Source organism: Cyprinus carpio, chromosome A16 (genome assembly GCF_018340385.1).
Source record: "Cyprinus carpio isolate SPL01 chromosome A16, ASM1834038v1, whole genome shotgun sequence".
Taxonomy (NCBI): domain Eukaryota; kingdom Metazoa; phylum Chordata; class Actinopteri; order Cypriniformes; family Cyprinidae; genus Cyprinus; species Cyprinus carpio.
This window is the reverse complement of record NC_056587.1, coordinates 3,983,439-4,005,726: the sequence shown is the minus strand read 5'-3', so window position 1 is coordinate 4,005,726 and position 22,288 is coordinate 3,983,439. Positions and strand designations below refer to the sequence as shown.

General features: G+C 36.9%; 1 protein-coding gene and 2 long non-coding RNA genes across 5 annotated transcripts; 2 read left to right on the top strand and 1 right to left on the bottom strand.

Annotated features, from left to right (window-relative positions):
* Window positions 1-3,679: 3,679 nt before the first annotated feature.
* Window positions 3,680-12,418, bottom strand: LOC122147926 (nectin-1-like). Its single transcript, XM_042771887.1, has 4 exons — window positions 12,327-12,418; window positions 6,249-6,611; window positions 3,924-3,952; window positions 3,680-3,754 (listed from the first exon to the last, which is right to left on the bottom strand). The coding sequence occupies exons 1-4, from the start codon at window positions 12,385-12,387 to the stop codon at window positions 3,680-3,682; spliced, it is 528 nt and encodes a 175-aa protein (XP_042627821.1). The 5' UTR covers window positions 12,388-12,418.
* A 1,584-nt stretch (window positions 12,419-14,002) lies between these two features.
* Window positions 14,003-14,520, top strand: LOC122147953. Its single transcript, XR_006161930.1, has 2 exons — window positions 14,003-14,260; window positions 14,368-14,520. It is a non-coding gene; the product is annotated as an uncharacterized LOC122147953 (long non-coding RNA).
* Window positions 14,521-19,982: 5,462 nt separating this feature from the next.
* On the top strand, window positions 19,983-22,137 carry LOC122147954. Of its 3 annotated transcripts, XR_006161933.1 has the most exons (7): window positions 19,983-20,197; window positions 20,295-20,297; window positions 20,468-20,579; window positions 20,927-20,967; window positions 21,166-21,188; window positions 21,595-21,738; window positions 21,914-22,137. It is a non-coding gene; the product is annotated as an uncharacterized LOC122147954 (long non-coding RNA). The 3 variants fall into 3 exon arrangements; XR_006161932.1 differs by lacking the exon at window positions 20,295-20,297 and having other exon boundaries at window positions 19,984-20,197; window positions 21,914-22,135; XR_006161931.1 differs by lacking the exon at window positions 20,295-20,297 and having other exon boundaries at window positions 19,985-20,197; window positions 20,471-20,579; window positions 21,914-22,128.
* The last annotated feature ends 151 nt before the right edge of the window (window positions 22,138-22,288 follow it).

Sequence of the window (22,288 nt, the reverse complement as noted above, 5' to 3'; positions counted from 1 at the left end):
CCATGCGGGGTTAGGCTCCGCCTGCCTTCCGTCTTCGGCAAGGATTAGCTGGTATCTACAAACTTCAGATCCACGCTATGGATGGGGCCTACGCCAAAATAATTATATTTTTTGTGTTGTTGTAAATAAATACTTCAGTCTTATCTCTACCTCCCTGAGTCTTTCTGGTAGAAATGACATTCATATTGTAGAGCTTGGACAAAGTTGTAAGTAAATTTATTTAACTATAAATGCACATTTATTGGAGTCTATAAGCTTTATGATTGTAAGGCACTGTTTAATGCTTCCTTTTGTTTTTATTAAAGCACACGGGCTCGGAGCATTGATTCATCAAGGACATGACTGTTGGGATTATGGTTGTAGATGACCAAACTGAGCAGCATCAATCTGCAGTGATGTGGTTCAGGTAATAGAAGAAAAAAACTTGGTGATCTGAGGTTGTAACACGTTGTGGGGTGTACTGTGTTAGACTATCTGGGACTTGTCACAGAAATAATCTAATTCAGGTTTAGAACAACTTGAGGTTTAGTAAATGACAATTTTCTTTCTTTCTTTTTTTTTTTTGGGTGAAGCCTTTAAGAAAATTTAGATATTTGCATTGGAAAACAGCTTAAAAATTTAGAGAACATAATTTGACATTATTTTCCCTTCAGTTTCATTCCTTTATTTGTTCTATAATTGGTATTTAAAAGGTCTTTATAAAGTCTTGAATTTATCTTCATAAAACCAGCAGAAACCCTGTTTAAGGACATCTCCATTCTTTATTCTTTTTTTTATTATTCCTGAAAAATGTTCTGGCTCACAACAGTGCTGGCATTTTGGCCATTAGCAACTTTGCTTAAAGGGTAAGTTCACCAAAAAATGAAAATTAGGCCATGTTTTACTCATCCTCAAGGCATCCTAGGTGTATATGACTTTCTTCTTTCAGACGAATTCAATCTGATTTAAATAAAAAATTGTCCTGGCTCTTCCAAGTTATTTAATGGCAGTAGGCAGGTGTGTGTTTTTTTTTTTCTCAGCAGTCCAAAAATAGTCAAATAAAATGCACCCATCCATCCATAAAACGTGCCTCACAAGACTCTGGGTGGGTGGGGGGGGGGGGAATAAAGGCTTCTTGTAGCAAATTAATGTGTTTTTGTAAAAAAAAAAAATCCATATTTAAAACGTTATATACACTTTTTTTTCTCTTCCACTGACTATCATACGTGCAAGCCTAATTTTGTGCTTCTACTTCGTGATCGTTGTATGTTGTCTCTCCTCCGCTCTTCCGTGTTCGTCACTAATCACCGGTGCATGCATGACTCCTATGTCCTACGTCATCCACCCGGAATGGCTCTCACGGAAGTGAGAGAAAAGTGTTTATAACATTTTAAATATGGATATTTTTCTTACAAAACACATGGATTCGCTGCAGGAGTCTTTTATTCACCCCCCGGAGCTGTGTGAGGTAATTTTTATTATGTCTACTTTCTCTACTTTATTATGTCTACTACTTTTGGACTGTTGAAAAAAACACCAACCTATTGCCATTATACAGCTTGGAAGAGCAGGGATAGTTTTTAATTGAATCCGATTGGATTAGTCTGAAAGAAGAAAGTCATACACACCTACGATGCCATGAGGGTGAGTAAAACATGCATTTTTGGGTTAATTAACCCTTTAAGAGTCATGCTTTACTCTGGAACATGCAGTGCAACAGACTATTATTTAAAAGGAAAACCTTGTTACTACTCTGTATATGTTCTGATCATTATTAAAATGGTGGGACAGATTAGATTCCACTTGAGGATGAATGACAATTTTCATGTATTGGTAGCTGTCCTTTTAACAAAACACACAACTTTAATAGTGTATGTACATATGTGTGTTCAGTTGTTATACTTTTAATGAGTAATGTAATATTTTGTGTTTTCCCAGCCATCCGGTGAAATTAAGGGTTGTGAAGAATTGAAGAGGGCATTCTGATTATAACTGAGGAGCAGCAATGTGATGTGCTTCCCAAGGAATAACCAACATTGCTGTCATTTGGACATCTCGTCATCACTGACATGTCCCCAAGGCATTTGGACTCCTAATGGGTCTGTATGCAGTGAACATCCACTACCTCAAGCACATGAAATACACCATTGATTCTCTGCAAAAGCTTGTGAAGAACAGCTGCTCCCACCATGTGTTCGCTAAAGCGACAGGAATTGTAGGTGGGGGGAGTGAATGTACAGCGCTCTCTCCACCTTCAATACCACGACTGAGGTGCCCTTGAGCAAGGCACCGAACCACCAACTGCTCCCCGGGCCCCGCAGCATAAATGGCTGCCCACTGCTCTGGGTGTGTGTGTGTGTGTGTGCACTTTGGATGGGTTAAATGGAAAGCACAAATTCCGAGTATGGATCACCATACTTGGCTGTATGTCACATAACTTTCACTTTTCAATGTTCATGATGTGTTCATCGGCTCCACAGCAAGCTCTTTCATAAAAGTAGGGTTTTTTTAAGGAACTTTAGGTTCTTTTGAGCCTTTCACTACTTTTTAGAATGCTCATTAAAGTTTATCATGTTATGACTTGGAATATGGATGTTCTCATGTAAACAAATGTTGTTTCAGGTCTCATTTTCCTATACAGTAATGTACACATTTCCTTCAAATTGACAAGTGCTTTTACTTTTCTTTTTCTGTTTCTTGTTTTATGACCAGTAAATAGCATTATGATGTGGGAGAGTTTGGAAACTTTAAAGATCCTTCTGATATTAACACTTATTTCTGGTCATGTTGTGCTATAAAATTTAGAATCTGACGGTTTAGATCTTTGTGCTTCAATGTGCATTCCATTCATATTTTATTATGCATAAGTGCAGTACACTCATTTTTTTGTAACTAAATGTGATTGCTTTTGCCTTATATATACATACATATAATATCTTGGTTTCTCATTTTGACCAACAACTTGCATTATGGTGGGAGGAGTGCATGTTAATTTTTGCAGGGTTAATTTGCAGTGTTTAACCTTCTGATTTTCATATTGAGGTATGAAATTAAAAATAATCCCTGTGGTTTTGATCTGAGGAATTGAAATGCAACTATTTGTTTTTCAATCCCTTTTTTTTATCAATTGTCAGTTGATGTGTTGACAGCAAATTGCTTGTTCAATTTAAATGTGAATGAAAGTGTTGTCTCTATAATTAAAAAAATTTAAGGCAGTGGGGTAACTTTGTTTACGATTATTGATCGATGTAAAAAAAATAAAAATAAATCCCAGTTGACGCAACTTGATTTAGTTGAATGGACTAGAAAATAATAGTTAAGTCAACTTAAACAAATTTGTTAACTGGACTAATTCCACTCTAATGGGAAGTTGTTTCAACAAGAAATATTTTGTCAAGATAACAAAAAAAATTTAGGCAGCGGGTAACAAAGTATTTTTAGTTGACTCAACAATTTTTTTTTTTTACAGTGTATGTATTGGTATGTATTTAAATAAGATAATTGTCCATAGCTAACGGACAATGACGTTTTGTTTATTATAAGCTGGAGTTTTGTTGTCTGCTGCTATAAATGCTCAAGCTCTTTTAAGTCAGATGGTCAATTGTTTTATCCTCCATCAGCTGGAAAAAAGTGTTTCCAACAATATTGCTCCTCTGTCGTTATCATTATAGCTGGGGTGTGGACTTCCCTATTGTTAGAATTAGAATGATAATTGCGAGGTGCTTCTGTTAGCTTTGCCTGGTTTCAGTATTGTGACATCAGAATAGGTGACATCCTAATACAGGTAAAGAGAAGTTGAGTCATTTACAGAAGCTCATGGTCTGTTTGATACTAGTAAAATATCTTATGACTTGTTTATGAGATTCAGGATTGATTGCATTTTTTTCCTAAATAACCTTTTCTCCCACAGTTAAGATGCTGTTCTCAGCAGCAGGAAGTCTCACCTGTAGGTCACTGGGGCTCTGAGTTGTATCTAGTAAAGAGGTAAAACACTGGTCAAATAGCATCATGATACATGGTTTCACAGAAGAGGAATGAAACCAAAGACCTAAAGGTGTGTCTTAATAAAAGTAAAAGAGAAAAGTAAAGAGTGTCAACCCTCTGTCTGAAAGTCTGTCCCCATGATTTTGTAATCAATACTCACCAATTTTTTTTAAGCCATACACTCAATTTTGCAATTTGTACTTAAACGACAGCCTCAGTTTTGCATGAGATTAATTAATTCATTTTAAAATCTGTTCCTATTTGCATTTAATCATTTAGAAGACACTTTTATCTACAGAAATTTGCAAATGAGAAACAAGTAATTTATCATGCAAGAATTAGCAATATGTTCAGTTTCACACTGATTATTTCCTTTAAAAAGGGAGATTTTAAACAGTTTATACTTACAATAAGTGAAATTGCTGACTGCTCTTCTTCAATGTGTAGCAAAACATAAAAAGAGAAAATTAAAGGTGTTTTAATGTTTTGTGATAATCTTATGCTGAATACTGAACATGATGATGAATTTAGTTACAGCTCAGCCACTTTACTATTGTTTTACTGTGATTCTGTATTTAATATCATTATGTGATTTTTGTTAGTTTCAGTGAAGATAAAGACAGTGATGGAGTATGTTGTGTTTTTATGAATATGTCTAATGCTGGCACATTATCTTGGTTTTATCTGCAGTATATGTACAAATGCAGATGTGCTGGATTCATCATATTAATCAAAAACGGAATAAAAATAGATCTAAATAAATTTTATGAAAAATTAGAGAACCTTTGAAAATGGATTTGATCATTTAAAACCCTGTGTAGCAAAAGCTCTGTTGTTATTATTATTATTATTTTTTTTTTTGTGCTCGCTAGTTGGCTCTGAGCATGAATCTTTCATATTTTGATGTATTTGCTAAATGTTTTGTAGTCACATACCGTCTGTTGCGCAGGAATAAATACCCCACAACAGTTATTATCATAGTGATGAGCATTACAGCAGTCACAATCCTTACAGCCTCAGCGGTGGACAGAACAGGAGGACTGTCTGTGGACAGATCAGCAAGAGGAAAAAGCGACGTGACATACAGCCAAGTATGGTGACCCATACTCAGAATTCGTGCTCTGCATTTAACCAATCCAAAGTGCACACACACAGCAGTGAACACAAACACACACACACCGTGAACACACACACAGCAGTGAACACACACAGCAGTGAACACACACCCGGAGCAGTGGGCAGCCATTTATGCTGTGGCGCACGGGGAGCAGTTGGGGGTTCGGTGCCTTGCTCAAGGGCTCCTCAGTCGTGGTTTTGCCGGCCCGAGACTCGAACCCACAACCTTAGGGTTAGGAGTCAAACTCTCTAAACATTAGGCAATGTAGGAAATCAGTAGGAAGTCTGGTGGTGAAATAGCATTCATGATTGTAATGCACACTTTATTCACTTTCACCACTGACTCAAAGTATTAAACTTTGGCAAATCATACAACACCATTTGTGATACTAACAAGAATGATACCTAAATTTGTGCTGCTTGTCAAGTAGAGGTGTGCTATTATGTGTCATAGTAATCAGACTTATATTCACCTTGCAGACACTAAAATGGGTGATAAAACTGTGGCATTATGAACCATTACAGCAGAGGCAAGTAACTCTCATTCTCCAGAAAACTTAAAAATCTAGATAAAAGGTTAAAAAGATTAAAGTTAAAAGGTTAGGATCGTCTTAAAACACATCTCTTCCATCTTATTTGCCCCTTTTAGACTTGCACTCTATTCATTTATTAACTACTTGTTTTCTTTAAAAAAGCCCGCTCTATTCTTTTTCTATTTAATCTATTTTCTTTTTATTTATTATATTATAATAATAAAAACAAAAAATAGCTTGCTACGTGTAATGTGTTAAGCTAACTGAGGCTTGCTATAGCATTTGCATATCATTGCTCTCTTATTGATTATAATTGCTTCCATTGTCCTCATTTGTAAGTCGCTTTGGATAAAATTGTCTGCTAAATGACTAAATGTTTCTGTGATGTGTTGTTTCAGAATAGCTGAAAGGAAACAAGGATAAACATTCAGGTTTTTATTTTATTGCACTTTACTATCTGTTTGCATCTGTAGATTTCAGTTGCAGTATATATATTTAAAGGTTATTTTATTAAAAGAAAAATAATAATTATACAATCAGGCTAATGTACAACTACTAGGCCTTCTACTTACAATAACAGCAACAGTTTCTTTAGATGCCTTGTTCAGTTTAAATGAGCGGCATTTACTTACGTACCTTCTAACACTGTAAGAGTGGTTTGTCCTGTATGACTGCCGCTAGGGAAGGTTGTGTAGGCACAGCTGTAAACTCCCTGATCACTCATCTTCACATCTTTGATGATGATGGAGGCTTCATAGATCGGAGGGGAGCTCTTTCTGAAGCTGACTCTGTCTTTCAGGAATGTGTCATGCAGAGAAAGGCCATGGTCCATGCTAAAGACCATGATTTCATATTTACTGGACTCATTCTGCCACGTCCACTGCATTTGTAGTATTTTGTCTTCTGTGTTTCCGTTGATATATTGGCACAACAGTGTGACATCATGACCCTGGTACCCAGTAACCTTAAGATCAGTGACAACTTTCTGTCCATGCAGTACTGGGAAAAAAAAATATATATATATTGTCTCATATTTATGGACAGTGGTGTAAAAAAGTGTTGCCCCCCTTCCTGATTTCTTTTTTTTTTTTTTTTTTTTTTGCATGTTTATCACACTTTAATGTTTCAGATCAAAAAATAAATAAATAAATATAAGTCAAAGATAACACAAGTAAACACAACATGCAGTTTTTAAATTAAGGTTTTTATTATTAAGGGAAAATAAAATACAAAACTACATGGCCCTGTGTGAAGAAGTGTTTGCCACCCTGTTAAATTCAATTTCAATTTCTCTAGCACCACCCAGGCCTGATTACTACCACACCTGTTCGCAATCAAGAAATCTCTTAAATAAGACCTGTCTGACAAAGTGAAGTAGACCAAAAGATCCTCAAAAGCTAGACATCAATCCGAGATCCAAAGAAATTCAGAAACAAGTGAAAAAGAAAGTCTATCTATTGAGATCTATCAGTCTGGAAAAGGTTATAAAGCCATTTCTAAAGCTTTGGGACTCCAGAGAACCACAGTGAGAGCCATTATTCACAAATGGCAAAAACATGGAACAGTGGAGAATCTTCCCAGGAGTGGCCGGCTGACCAAAATTACTCCAAGAGCACAGCGACGACTCATCCAAGAGGTCACAAAAGACCCAACAACAACACCCAAAGAACTGCAGGCCTCACTTGCCTCAGTTAAGGTCAGTGTTAATGACTCCATCATAAGTGGAGTCATGACTCCACCATAAATATGGACGGTAAAACAAGATGGCGCCGCTGAGTTCGGTCGCCGTCCAGGTCGCTCCGCTTAGATTGTGTTTTTATTTACTTTTTTACCTACTTTTGCTTTCTCTTTTTGCACACATAACCTCTGCACTGATCACTTACGACAAAGGAACACTTTTGGACATTGGATACCGCTTCACTAACCTGTTCCAGGACACTTTTATCCTCCAACCCATCGTGGCCATCTGAGATTTCTCCGGAACACCGAGATGAACAATGGCCACCTGAATAACCACCCCGAGGCGACGGATCAAGAAACACCGCGGGAAACGTGCTGGGGTCCGCAACAGACTGAGAAAAAGAGCTCACAGTCCTCCTCTACCGAGCATTCTGCTCGCCAATGTCCAGTCTCTGGAGAATAAGATGGACGATCTTAGAGCCAGGATAAGTTTCCAACGGGACATTAGGGACTGTAACATCCTTTGTTTGTCTGAAACATGGCTCACGCCCTCGGTCCCGGACGCTGCTGTAACGCCGTCTGAAAACTTCTCTGTTTTTACGGATGGACAGGACAGCCGAGGCCGGTAAATCCAAGGGTGGAGGAGTGTGTTTCATGATTAACAAGAGATGGTGTGACCCCAGGAATATCTCCACACTGTTGTGCTCCTGCTCGCCTCATCTGGAACATTTATCCATTATTTGCCGCCCATTCTATCTTCCCCGGGAGTTTTTATCGATCATCGTTTACTGCTGTCTACATCCCACCACAAGCTGACAACCGGTTTGGCTTTGTCCGAGCTTCACGATGCGCTCAGCGGCAACATCAACAAACATCCTGACGCTGCTGTTATCATCGCTGGGGACTTTAACAAAGCCAACCTCAGGCAGGTTATGCCTAATTATTATCAACATGTATCCTGTCCAACCAGAGGACCGAATACACTGGATCACTGCTACACTCAGTTTAAGCATGCCTACAAAGCTCGCTCACTACCGGCTTTCGGCAAATCGGACCATGCCGCCATTTTTCCTCACACCGGAATATAAACAAAGGCTCGTTCAAGAACCCCCGGTGCAGAGGGTGGTGACGCGCTGGTCCGCCCACTCAGAAGCCATGCTACAGGCGGCTCTTGATGACGTAGACTGGGACATGTTTCGGGCAAGTTCATCTGACGTCAGCGAGTTCACGGATGTAGCATTAAGCTTTTTAAACACGGTTTGGCGAACAAGCTACGGATACAATATCTATAAGGACCTTCTCTAATCAGAAACCTTGGGTGGATAGTACAATCCGTGCAGCAGTAAACAAACGCACTGCTGCTTACAAACGCCGGTCTTTTGTCGGGAAACATGAGTGAGTACAAAGCATCGTGCTATGCTCTCCGACGCGCAGTAAGAGCCGCCAAACTCCGATACAGGGAACGAATAGAGTCACATTTCCAGCTCAATGACTCCCGACGCATGTGGCAAGGACTAAGAACCATCTGTGCCTTTGGAAATAAATCCTCTGCAGAGGTGAGAGCAGATCCGTCGCTGGCTGACGAGCTAAACACTTTCTACGGCCGCTTTGAAAGCAATCTGAGCAGCGCGAGTCTGCCGATCAGCGCGTCAGGAAGCAGCAGTCAGAGCAGCGATAATCATGTAATCACCGTGTCTGAGGACGAGGTTCGGAGGGCTCTAAAGCGAGTGAATGTCAGGAAAGCAGCCGGACCAGATGGGATTTCTGGCCGTATTCTGCGGTCCTGTGCTGATCAGCTCGCTGGTTTGTTTACATCCATTTTTAATGAGTCTCTTGCTACATCGGTGGTTCCCCACCTCCTTTAAAAAATCTGTCATCATCCCTGTGCCTAAGAACAATAACCCCTCTTGCCTGAATGACTATCGTCCAGTTGCCCTCACATCAATAGTCATGAAGGTCTTTGAGGGACTGGTTAAAAACTTCATCAGCTCCTCCATCCCGGATACTTTGGACCCTCTTCAGTTTGCTTATCGCCCCAACAGATCCACTGATGATGCCATCTCTCACATCCTGCACTCTTCTCTCACACACATTGACAGCAATAACAGGAACTATGTAAGGCTGCTATTTTATCGACTATAGCTCAGCTTTCATACTATAGTCCCCATCATGCTAGCTTCTAAACTCATGGACCTCGGCCTGAATTCTTCACTATGCAACTGGATTCTTGATTTCCTCACCGGCAGACCTCAAGTGGTGAAAGTAGGCCAGTTCACCTCTAACTCCATCACCCTGAACATAGGAGCTCCACAGGGCTGTGTCCTGAGTCCCCTGCTCTACTCTCTCTACACACATGACTGCGTGTCTTCCCACAGCTCCACATCTATTATTAAATTTGCTGATGATACTGTGGTTCTGGGCCTCATTTCCAACAATAATGAGACCGCATACTTGGATGAGGTAGAGAAATTAACATCATGGTGCCAGGACAATTGTCTCTCTCTGAATGTGAGCAAAACTAAAGAGCTGATTGTTGACTTCAGGAAGAGACAGCAGCAGCCCTATACTCCTCTTATGATCAGCGGGACCCCTGTGGAGAGGGTGAGCAGCTTCAAGTACCTCGTGTGTAAACATCTCCGAGGACCTGACTTGGACTACACACATTCAAACACAGGTTAATAAAGCCAGGCAAAGACTGTACCATCTGAGACAGCTGAGAAAATTCAGGGTTTCACCTGCAATCCTGAAAACTTTCTATTCAGGGGCCATTGAAAGTGTATTGACTCAGTGTATCTCAGTGTGGTTGGGAACAGCTCCAGTCATGACTGCAAAGCCCTGCAGAGAGTTGGGCGCTTAGCTGAGCGCATCTCAGGGTCTGCTCTCCCCTCTCTGCCAGGACATCTACCTCAAACGCTGCAAAAGCAGAGCTGTTAAAATCATCAAGGACTCCATTCACCCCAGTAACCATCTTTTCACTTTGCTGCCATCTGGTAAGCGTTTCCGTAGCCTGATGTCAAAAACTGAGAGACTTAGGAGGAGTTTCTTCCCCCAGGCCATCAGGCTCCTAAACTCAAAACCAGCCTCTTAACATCTTCATGTCTCCACTTAATATTTCACTTTATCAGTAAGACATTCATCATTCACTACCTCACATGACATACTGTAGTGTCAACCTGTTTGCACATTTGCCTCTTGTACATTCCTGTGTATCTTATTATTTAAGACTACAGTTTACTTTCATGACATTATTTTTTTCTATATAATTTAATTCTACAGTATACATCTTTTTATATATTTTATATTTTTATTCTTATATTTTTTATTGTTTACTTTTATTTCATTCTTTCATAGCTATATTTATGTATATTTTCATCTGTGTTGTATTCTTTAATAATTGCACTGTCCATGGAGCGGACCTGACTCACATTTCACTGCTGGTTATATATGCTCTATATAATTGTGTATGTGACAAATAAAAATCTTGAATCTTAAGAAAGAGACTGGGCAAAAATGGTCTGCATGGCAAAGTTCCAAGACGAAAACCGCTGCTGAGCAAAAAGAACATAAAGGCTCATCTCAGTTTTGCCAGAAAACATCTTGATGATCCCCAAGACTTTTGGGAAAATACTCTGTGGACTAATGGAAAGTGTGTGTCCCATTACGTCTGGCGTAAAAGTAACACCGCATTTCAGAAAAAGAACATCATACCAACAGTAAAATATGGTGGTGGTAGTGTGATGGTCTGGGGCTGTTTTGGTGCTTCAGGACCTGGACAACTTGCTGTGATAAATGGAACCATGAATTCTGCTGTTTACCAAAAAATCCTGAAGGAGAATGTCCGGCCATCTGTTCGTGACCTCAAGCTGACACAAACTTGGGTTCTGCAGCAGACAATGATCCAAAACACACCAGCAAGTCCACCTCTGAATGGCTGAAGAAAAACAAAATTTGGAGTGGCCTAGTCAAAGTCCTGACCTGAATCCTATTGAGATGCTGTGGCATGACCTTAAAAAGGCAGTTCATGCTTTAAAACCCTCCAATGTGGCTGAATTACAACAATTCTGCATAGATGAGTGGACCAAAATTCCTCCAAGGCGCTGTTACAGACTCATTGCAAGTTATCGCAAATGCTTGATTGCAGTTGTTGCTGCTAAGAGTGGCCCAACCAGTTATTAGGTTTAGGGGCTAAACACTTTTTCACACAGGGCCATGTAGTTTTTGGATCTTGTTTTCCCTTAATAATAAAAATCTTCATTTAAAAACTGCATGTTGTGTTCACTTGTGTTATCGTTTACTAATATTTAAATTAGTTTGATGATCTGAAACATTAAACTGGGACAAACATGCAATAAAAATAAGAAATCAGGAAGGGGGCCAACACTTTTTCACACCACTGTATATCTTAGAAGTAGCATTTTATAGCTGACAAGGCTTTTTAATCATATAAATATTCCAAGATTGTAAAAGGATCTAATTATGGTAGGTGTATGCTAATTTCAAGCATGCTTGATTTATTAGTTTAGTCTGTCTGCACAGGAAATTTCAAATGAATGACTGGACATCCTTCAGAAAAGAAAACAGTGAGGGACAGAAAGAGTTTAGCAGATTCAGCTTTCCTTTCTAATATACATATTTCCGTATATACAAAATGTCTAATGTAATCAAAAAATATATATATAATTTTATGTTTATCCAACATTCTTAGCGAGTTCTTGGCAAATGTAAAAAAAAAAAAAAAAACACACATTCCATGTTTATGGATTCTTGAATATATTCAGTAAATCAGTTCAGATCAATGGTAAGAGAGACATTCAGAGGAAATAATACAGGAAAAGAAAAATGATTAAAATCAAATCTCAAACAGCAAACTTTGTAAAGATCATCTGTAAATGTTGCAAGAGATTATATAAAAACTGTACGACAGCTTTGTTTTGGTGAACTATATTTAGCACTTTAATCATTTCACAAAGGAAAACTACTGCATAATTTCTCTATTGAATATTTAGGAGAAAAACTGCAGCATATGACACTAACCTGTAAACACAGTGGTGTAAGACAACAGTAGAGGAATTATCACATTTTGTAAGTCCATCATAAGCTTTCATTTCAACAGAGCAATGACACACCAGTAACACCAGTTCATCTAATAAAAAACTGTTCAAAGTTCAGTCACATAAAGGGAAGTTAAAACAGCTGCATACAGCCCTGGCAACTTGTAGATGAAGCTGTTTTTAAAACAGAAGCAGAAAAAAAAGCAGAAATGCTGAGAGCAGATATATTTCATAGAAGCTATTTATACATGGTGGTGCATTTATACAATGGTACATTTGATACATTTCTGGTTTTGACTAAAAATTACATTTAATAAAGAAAAAATATTACAATTAATTGATTCCACAAAAAATATTTTATTTTTGTGTATTAACATATCAGAAATAGCATTACATCCAAAGAATCTTTATCATTACATTAGAAAGTTTAATTGATTGGTGTGGAGGAAATAATATCATGCTATTTGTTGTTGGTACATGAATATATAGGAATTCAGAGTAGGTCTGAGAGATAGATTTGATACTCTATGTACAAATTAACTGCTTCCTTTGCAGCAATTGTCATATCAGCTTGTTGAGAATTGACTCCGTAAAAGATCTGTTACAGCAGTTTACTATAGAGTACTCTGTTTCTAATTTTCCATTGCTTGAAAATAAGATACATGTATGTGAGAAAATTAGTACATAATTTTCATTCTATCTTAGGATGCTGATGGAATGAATATCAGGTATCAAGTAGAATTAAAGTGCAGTTTATCAACATTTAATTTGGTTAATAGATAGCTAACTTACACATTATAGGATTAATGGGATGCTCATTATATTTCTTAAAATGTATAAGAGTTTGTCTAGAAACTTTGATCAGAGGTGTTATTGAGCAGATGATCCGGTATACTCCTCGTCAGAGGAGGAGGTTTTATGCATAAAGAAATAAGATCGAGGGTTCTAGCAGGTCTTGTTGTCCATGATTTGAGACTGAGTGAAGAAGTGTATAAATAGAAGTGATACGCAGTTTGCTATATGATTAAGAGATATTGAGATATCAATCTCTCATTAAAATAGCATAAGTCTGATTTAAGACCTCTGGTGGAAAACATGGAAAGAAAGAAAATTTTCAGAGATGGTGTAAGATGTTATTTTATTTAATAATCTATGGTTATCGATGAATGATAAAACATTTTTTTTGTAAAAAGTGGGGAGTGTGGAGGAAATTGTATTTTCTGTATTATTTGCTTCACTGTACTAAAGAGTGTTCTTTATAATGTTTTTTATTGTTTTTTTATTCTTGAGTTTTCAGTGAGCTGAGAGATAACAGCAAATCTATTTGATGAGTGTGTGTGTGTGTGTGTGTGTGTGTGTGTGTGTGTGTGTGTGTGTGTGTGTGTGTGTGTGTGTGTGTGTGTGTGTGACAAGTGTGAGACAGAGATGTTGTTTTAGTTTCTTAGTCATCCTGGCTACTTAGAAAATGATTTGCATTAAATTATTAGAAACGCATCTGAAGGACATAGTTAGGCACCTGGATATATACAGTGGGTATGGAAAGTATTCAGACCCCCTTACATTTTTCACTGTACCCACTGTATGTTCAATATGCATTATGATTGGGTTTCAACAACTTTCAGTAGGAGCAAAATATGCCTTTAAATTTGAAAGAAATAAAGATCTGAAATTTATCGTGATAATTATCGATATCGACTGATATGAAAAATTTTAGCGTGATAATTTTTTTTGCCCACATCGGCCAGCACTAGACAAAAGATAACAGTCCTCTGTCTCCTAGCAACAGCATCATCTTCTCATCTGATAACAGATCAGTGTCCATCAGTCCAGTGCAGAGATCAGACAGTGGAGAATATCAATGTACATATAGAAACCCTGTCAGCTCTGAGACGGCAAAACTCAACCTGATCATCAACTGTGAGTGTTAAACATTCAAAAATCAAGATGATTTGAGCTCAAACCTGATGAAATACAGACATCCTTCAGTGCTCAGTTTGTCAGTGAGTCTTTTGTTTATGCTCTAGATGGACCAGAAGATGTTTCTGTTATGGGTGAGGATGTGGTGGATTTAGGGGTTTGTGTGTCACTCTCTTGTTCTGCAAACTCTGAACCTGCTGCTTCATTCAGCTGGAAGTTTAATGGAACAGACACCAGTGTGACCACAGACACATTCACCATAGATGAGACTGACTTCACACACAGTGGAGATTACATCTGCACAGCCTCGAATAATGTCACAAAGAGAAGCGCCTCACAAAAACATGCTTACTGTGGTTAAAACTAACCTGAAATTAGCTAAGTTTTGATAAACAAAGCTTTGACTTACATTTACGACTCTATTTTCAAAAATATACAATAAACTAATTTTACTCATTTATTTTTCCCTCCTATAATCTACACACATATGTTGCAGCTTCTGCTCTTATTTTGTTTTAGAAATGTTGTGTTTTTTTTTCTTTCTTTTTTTTTTAAATAATTGTCTGTTACTGTTCTTGTTTACCATAATAGCTGGAGGAGGAGCATACCTGTCATCATCTGGGTACCAAAATCCAGGAGATCTGAGCGGAGAGGTGATGGGGGTGATTGATCAGGGTATCTGCAGGATTTTTAAGATCAAATTTAAGATTTTTTAAAGGCCTTTTTAAGACCTGCATAAATAAATTTATTACAATATGAGCGGGTAGTGCAATGTCTATGTTAACATATTAAACCTTGAAATGAAAAAATGATTAAAAAACATGATTTACAGTTCAGATACAGGTTTTCACAAAAACAAAGTTTAAAAAATTATAAACTTTACATTTCAGCATTTAAATCATTTTTTTAGAATAGGTATGAGTCAAAAGTATCAATTATTATATTAAATGAAATAATTCTTATCAAACAATCAGGGAACACAAACATTAAAATAAAAAAATAAAAGACAAGTTTAAAAAAAAAAATCTTGAGATTGTATTATTTGTGTACTAAGAAGATGGAAAATAGCAATAAATTATTTTTCTGATTTCTCTATATGGTCTTGCCCTTTTTAGGGTTAAAAGGCCAAATTCAGTATAAAGCTTATGATGATGCATACTTTGTGTAGCCTACATTTTAGAATGTCACAGTTTTAGTGATTGAAATATTGCGGCGGCTACCTGCAAAAGGCAATCCATATAAATCCTTTTCTTATATTTGTTTTATTTAACTTTGTGGCTTTGAAACAGAAGGAACATTAACAGGCTTGTGCTGCAGTTTTATAGGTGTTTTGCCCTCTTCGTGTCAGTCACGTGACTGGGAACTGACTATGTTGCCATCTTTCCTGATTGATCAAAGGTAAGACTCGTGTTAATATCCAGCGCTAGGTGGCGCAGTGAGCTCTTCTGTCTAGAACTGCGGTTTATTATTGACTGAAAACTGATGTAAATAGTTCAGATGATTTAAGCAGCAGCTCCTGACAGCTGAGAGCTCGATCATGATGGTTTCTGATAGTTTGTACTGTACGCTGTGCATGTTATCGCTTTTTGGTGAGGCTTTTTTTGTAATTCAAAAATATATGTTGAATTGCTGTGTATAATAACTAAGTTACTTAGTTGGAACTATTTTAATTAGTTATTACAGAAAAATATATGTCCGCCTTTGCAGTTAATCATTGTTTTTTGTTGTTGTGAACTTGTGAATCCAACTAACGTTAAATATTTAACTACAGTAGTTGTAGCAGATAAAAAGTATGCCGTCTAGAGCAATTAGTCAATAACTCAATGTCTTTCTTTCTTTCTTTGACATAGGCCAGTATTTAGGGGAAGATCTGCAGTTTTCTGGTCCGGCTAATGGAGCAGTAGGAGGAAGTGTGGTGTTTGCTCCTGATAACCCACCCTCCACATCAATTGATACAGTTCAGTGGCATTTTGGAACAACTCTAATATTGACAGCACTGTCTGATTCAACTATAATATTCCCAGCATACAGAGACAGAGTCAGTTTTGACAGAAACACTCTCGCTCTGGAGCTCCGGAACCTGACACTGGAGGATTCTGGAACATACAAACTAACTGTAGCACCTAGTGCTGGAGAGACACTTACAGGAGAAACTACACTACAAGTGTTCGGTGAGTGTGTTGCTTAAACTTCAGTATTTAATATCAAAGCATCGGCTATATAGGGTTAAAAATATGATTATAAGAAATGAATTTAATGTGGTGGAAGGGGGAAAAGTGACATGAAGCAATTTAATATACTGTTAAAATTAAACACAGATGTGACTAGCAGAAGTACTAATGAGAGTATAATAATAATATTTTAGATATGCACAAGTCTGCTGTTATTTGCAGTGAGCTTTGTGGTTAATTGCTTACTGAACCAGATTTGCACAGATGAGTGTTACTTAGGGCATTCTCATGTTTAAACTTTTAAAAATGTTATTAAATGGAAATCATGTTGAAACTGTCTTGAAAATTTGAAGCTTTATCATTTATTTTGAATTAACTTTAAGACAATAGATTTTTGTTGTTTTACTCTTGTCTGAGACCCAGATTTTCAGTCTTCTATCAGCTATGAAATCCATTAAAAATGTAAATTACACGTTACAAACTATGACGATATAAATAGACACTGAACATAAACATTTCTTTCATTGTTGTTTGTCCTTCTGTACCACCCTTGACCACACTAACTGTGAAAATGTGAAAGACTCATTTTAATTCTATTGTGTTTGTACTTTCTCACTCATACAGAAAATATAACTAATGTCAGACTTATTGGTCCAGAAGAATCATTAATAGAGGGAGAATCATCTGCTAACATCAGCTCTGAGGGAACTTGGCAGCATCCTCTCTGTGCAGTGGATCAAAGATAACATAGTCCTCTGTCTCCTAGCAACAGCACCATCTTCTCATCTGATAAACAGATCAGTGTCCATCAGTCCAGTGCAGAGATCAGACAGTGGAGAATATCATGTACCATATAGAAACCCTGTCAGCTCTCTGAGACGGCAAAAACTCCACCTGATCATCAACTGTGAGTGTTAAACATTCAAAAAATACCAAGATGATTTGAGCTCAAACCTGATGAAATAAAGACATCCTTCAGTGCTCATTTTTGTCAGTGAGTCTTTTGTTTATGCTCTAGGATGGACCATAAGAGTTTCTGTTATGAGGTGAGGATGGGTGGATTTAGGGGTTTTGTGTTGCTGATTTGTTTGGCAAATCTGACGCTTCTGCTCATTCAGCTGGAAGTTTAGATGAAACAGATCACCAATGTGACCACAGACACACCATAGTATGAGTCAAAATATCAATTATTATATTAAATGAAACAATTCTTATCAAACAATCAGGGACACAAACATTAAACATAAAAAAGAAAAAACAGTTTAAAAAACAAATCTTGAGATTGTATTATTTGTGTACTAAAGAAGATGGAAATATCAATAAATTATTTTTCTGATTCCTCTATAGGTCTGCCCTTTTAGTGTTAAAAGGGCAAATTCAGTATACACCTTATGAATTATGCATACTTTGTGTAGCCTACATTTTAGAATGTCAACGCAGTTTTTAGTGATTGAAAATAATTGCGGCGGCTTAACCTGCAAAAGGAAATCCAATAAATCCTTTCTTATATTTTTTTTATTTAACTTTGTGGCTTTGAAACAGACGGAACAGTGACAGGCTTGTGCTGCAGTTTATGTGTTTTGCCCTCTATCGTGTCATCCCCGACGGACTGGGAACCCTGAATATGTTGCCATCTTTTTCTGATTGATCAAGGTAAGACTGCCGTGTTAATACCAGCGCTAGTGGCGCAAGTGAGCTCTTTCTGTCTAGAACTGCATGTTTATTATTGACTGAAAACTGATGTAAATAGTTCAGATGATTTTAAGTAGCAGCTCCTGACAGCTGAGAGCTCGATCATGATGGTTTCTGATAGTTTGTTATCTGTAACGCTGTGCATGTTATCGCCTTTTTTGGTAGAGGCTTTTTTTTGTAATTCAAAAATATATGTTGAATTTGGCTGTGTATGAATAACTAAAGGTAATTAGTTTGGAACTATTTTACTTAAGGTAATTACAGAAAACGATAATGTCCGCCTTTTGCAGATTAATCATTGTTTTTTTGTTGGTTGTGAACTTGTGGATTCAACTAACGGTTGCAATATTTAAACTACAGTAAGTTGTAGCAGATAAAAAATATGACGTTTCTAGCGCATTAGTCAATAACTCAATGTCTTCTTCTTTAGGTCTTTGACTAGTAGGTACTCGAGTATGCTGGGGAAGATCTGCAGTTTTCTGGTCCTGGACTAATGGAGCAGTAGGATGAAGTGTGGTGTTTTGCTCCTGATAACCCACCCTCCACTAATTCAATTGTACCGTTCAGTGGCATGGTTGGGAACAGCTCTAATTTGGACAGCAGTGCCTATTCAACTACATAGATCCCAGCATACAGAGGACCGAGTCATTTTTTTGTAACAGAAAACACACTCTCGCTCTGGAGCTCCTGGTGAACCTGACACTGGGATTCTGGCACATACAAACCTAACTGTACGCACCTAGTGCTGGAGAGACACTTACAGGAGAAACTACACTACCAAGTGTTCGGTGAGTGTGTTGCTTAAACTTCAGTATTTAATATCAAAGCATCGGCTAAAATAGGGTTAAAATGATTATAAGAAATGAATTTAATGTGTGGAGGGGGAAAAGTGACATGAAGCAATTTAATATACTGTAAAATTAAACACAGATGTGACTAGCAGAAGTACTAATGAGAGTATAATAATAATATTTTAGATATGCACAAGTCTGCTGTTATTTTTTTTTTTTTTTTTGCAGTGAGCTTTGTGGTGTAAATGTTACTGAACCAGATTTGCACAGGATGAGTGTTACTTAGGGCATTCTCATGTTTAAACTTTTAAAAATGTTATTAAATGGAAATCATGTTGAAACTGTCTTGAAAAAATTTGAAGCTTTATCATTTATTTTGAATTAACTTTAAGACAATAGATTTTTGTGTTGTTTTACTCTTGTCTGAGACCCAGATTTTCAGTCTTCTATCAGCTATGAAATCCATTAAAAATGTAAATTACACGTTACAAACTATGACGATATAAATAGACACTGAACATAAACATTTCTTTCATTGTTGTTTGTCCTTCTGTACCACCCTTGACCACACTAACTGTGAAAATGTGAAAGACTCATTTTAATTCTATTTGTGTTTGTACTTTCTCACTCATCCAGAAAATATAACTAATGTCAACTTATTGGTTTCCAGAAGAATCATTAATAGAGGGAGAATCATCTGCTAACATCAGCTCTGAGGGAACTGGCAGCATCCTCTCTGTGCAGTGGGATAAAAGATAACAGTCCTCTGGTTCTCCTAGCAACAGCATCATCCTTCTCATCTGATAACAGATCAGTGTCCATCAGGTCCAGTGCAGAGATCAGACAGTGGAGAATATCAATGTACATATAGAAACCCTGTCAGCTCTGAGACGGCAAAAAAACTCAACCTGATCATCAACTGTGAGTGTTAAACATTCAAACAATCAAGATGATTTGAGCTCAAACCTGATGAAAATACAGACTCCTTCAGTGCTCAGTTTGTCAGTGAGTCTTTTGTTTATGCTCTAGATGGACCAGAAGATGTTTCTTGTTATGGGTGAGGATGTGGTGGATTTAGGGGTTTGTGTTGCTCTTTTGTTCTGCAAATTCTGAACCTTCTGCCTCATTCAGCTGGAAGTTTAATGAAACAGACACCAATGTGACCACAGACACATTCACCATAGATGAGACTGACTTCACACACAGTGGAGATTACATCTGCACAGCCTGGAATAATGTCACAAAGAGAAACGCCTCACAGAAACATACTTTACTAGTTAAAGGTAAGAATAATTCAAACTAACCTGAAATGAGTTCCCAAGTTTTGATAATACTTTGACCTTAATTTACCACTTGTTCAAAGGAACTTTTGCTTTTAAGAAGGTATATTAAAATATCTACTGTTTTGTACATCTCTGCTTTATGTAATTGCCTTGTGTTGTTTTAAATTATTATTATTATTAACTTCTTTTAATACATGTTAAAGTGTATTGCTGTTAGTATTTTGTGCAGTAAATGGCTTTGGTCTTTTGATTCTTGTATCTTTTCCATAGAAGGAGGAGGAGGGCTGTCATCAGGGGCGATAGCTGGGATTGTCATTGGGGTTTTAGTGGCAGTTGCAGGCATTTGTGGTCTGATTGTCTATTTAACAAAATCTAATAAAATGTGAGTAATCTGGCAGATCATGGTGTATTTGTTTGTAATCACACCTTTGATTTAACATATTATATACATCAATACATTTGTATACAAATCACAACTTCAGCTTCCAACAGGCCTTTGTAAATCAAGTTCTACACACATGTATGAACTTTATGATCTCATTCTTATGTGATTTTATTCTTATTTTATATCAAACTCAGTGTTTCTGAATTTCAGTGAATTTTCTTAACATTTGAATAGTGATATTTCATACATGATAAAATGACCACAGCAACTGTAACTGTTATAAAGAAATGAAATGTGGTAAAGACAACTAATTGTAACAAAATGTCTTTGTGTTTATGCTGCAGCCCAAAGTTAAACCAACAACAAAAAGGACAAGCAAGTGGAGGTATGTTTGTTATTCATTCATAATGCCAGCATATGTATGATTTGATTGAACAACACAACTGACATCACCAATTATATCTAGACTGCCGTTGATAATTACATTATATAATAGATTTCAGATTAACTATTCATATTACAGATGATTCAGTATATATTTATTTCAGTGTCAAATTCATTGAGTCTTTCTTTCCTTAAACAGCAGCACAAAGCAGACAGGAGACAGTGAGTAACCCCTTCAGTCTCTTCTGAAGTAAAAAAAAAAAAAAAAAAAATTAATCAATCAAATAAAACTCTTTAATTACCTGTAATTAAAGAGTTTATTGATAGATGAGTTTATTCAATAAACTCTTTAATTACCTGCTTTAATCTTTCACATGTTACTGCACAAAGACATGCTGATGATCACACTTAAACTATACTTAAACTATGGATACTGACAAATATTCAGTCATGATGGACATTAGCACTGTTTATAGTGGGCTTTCTGTTTCATCATTAGTTTATCAGCAACATATTTTACATTTAATTTAACCTCAAGTGACAACATCATTCTGTCTGATATTCTGATTATAATTTAAGAAAAAAAAAATTGTTGGACACAAACTATAAATAAATTATTGATTTGCAGAAGGCTAGAGGAGATGGAACGATTCTAGGGAAGATGAGTGAACATATATACGAGAATGACAAACATGAAAATGAGTATGAGAATATGTATGAAAATATAAAACCTGAAAATTCAAGAAGGCCAAGGGCTCCTACTCCTCCTCAGGTGAGCAGTCCAGTCCAGTTTATCCCATTCTAGAGCATTATATGTGTGTTTCGCCTGCATCACAAAAAAATAAGTGCTCTTTATTCTTTTCTGTGGCTTTGCAGTGTGTGTTTCGCCTGCATCACATTTGTTTGTTTTTATTTATATTACATGCTTGTGTCACGTCTCTGTTCAGGTATCAAACCCTCCTCCTGTGCGCAGGTGAGGAAGTGAAGACACTGAAACACATCTACTGCAAGATGATCAATCAGGCTGTATATTTTTTTTTCTACAGTTTTAAGATAAAAAAATGTATATGGCATATTACTGAAATATTATAAACTGTTGCAACAACTGTTTGTTCTGTGCTCCACTAATGCCTTTTAATTATAAACTTGTTCCTCACAATGGACAAAGGTATTTTTCCTTAAATAGTTCCTTACAAAGTCACAAATACAGAAGCATATTTCTGTAACAGTTATTAGATTAGAGTTATAGCCATTATCGTATACACTGAGTTATAAAAGCTAAATGTCTGTTAATGACGTGAAAACATGAAATACTAAAATAG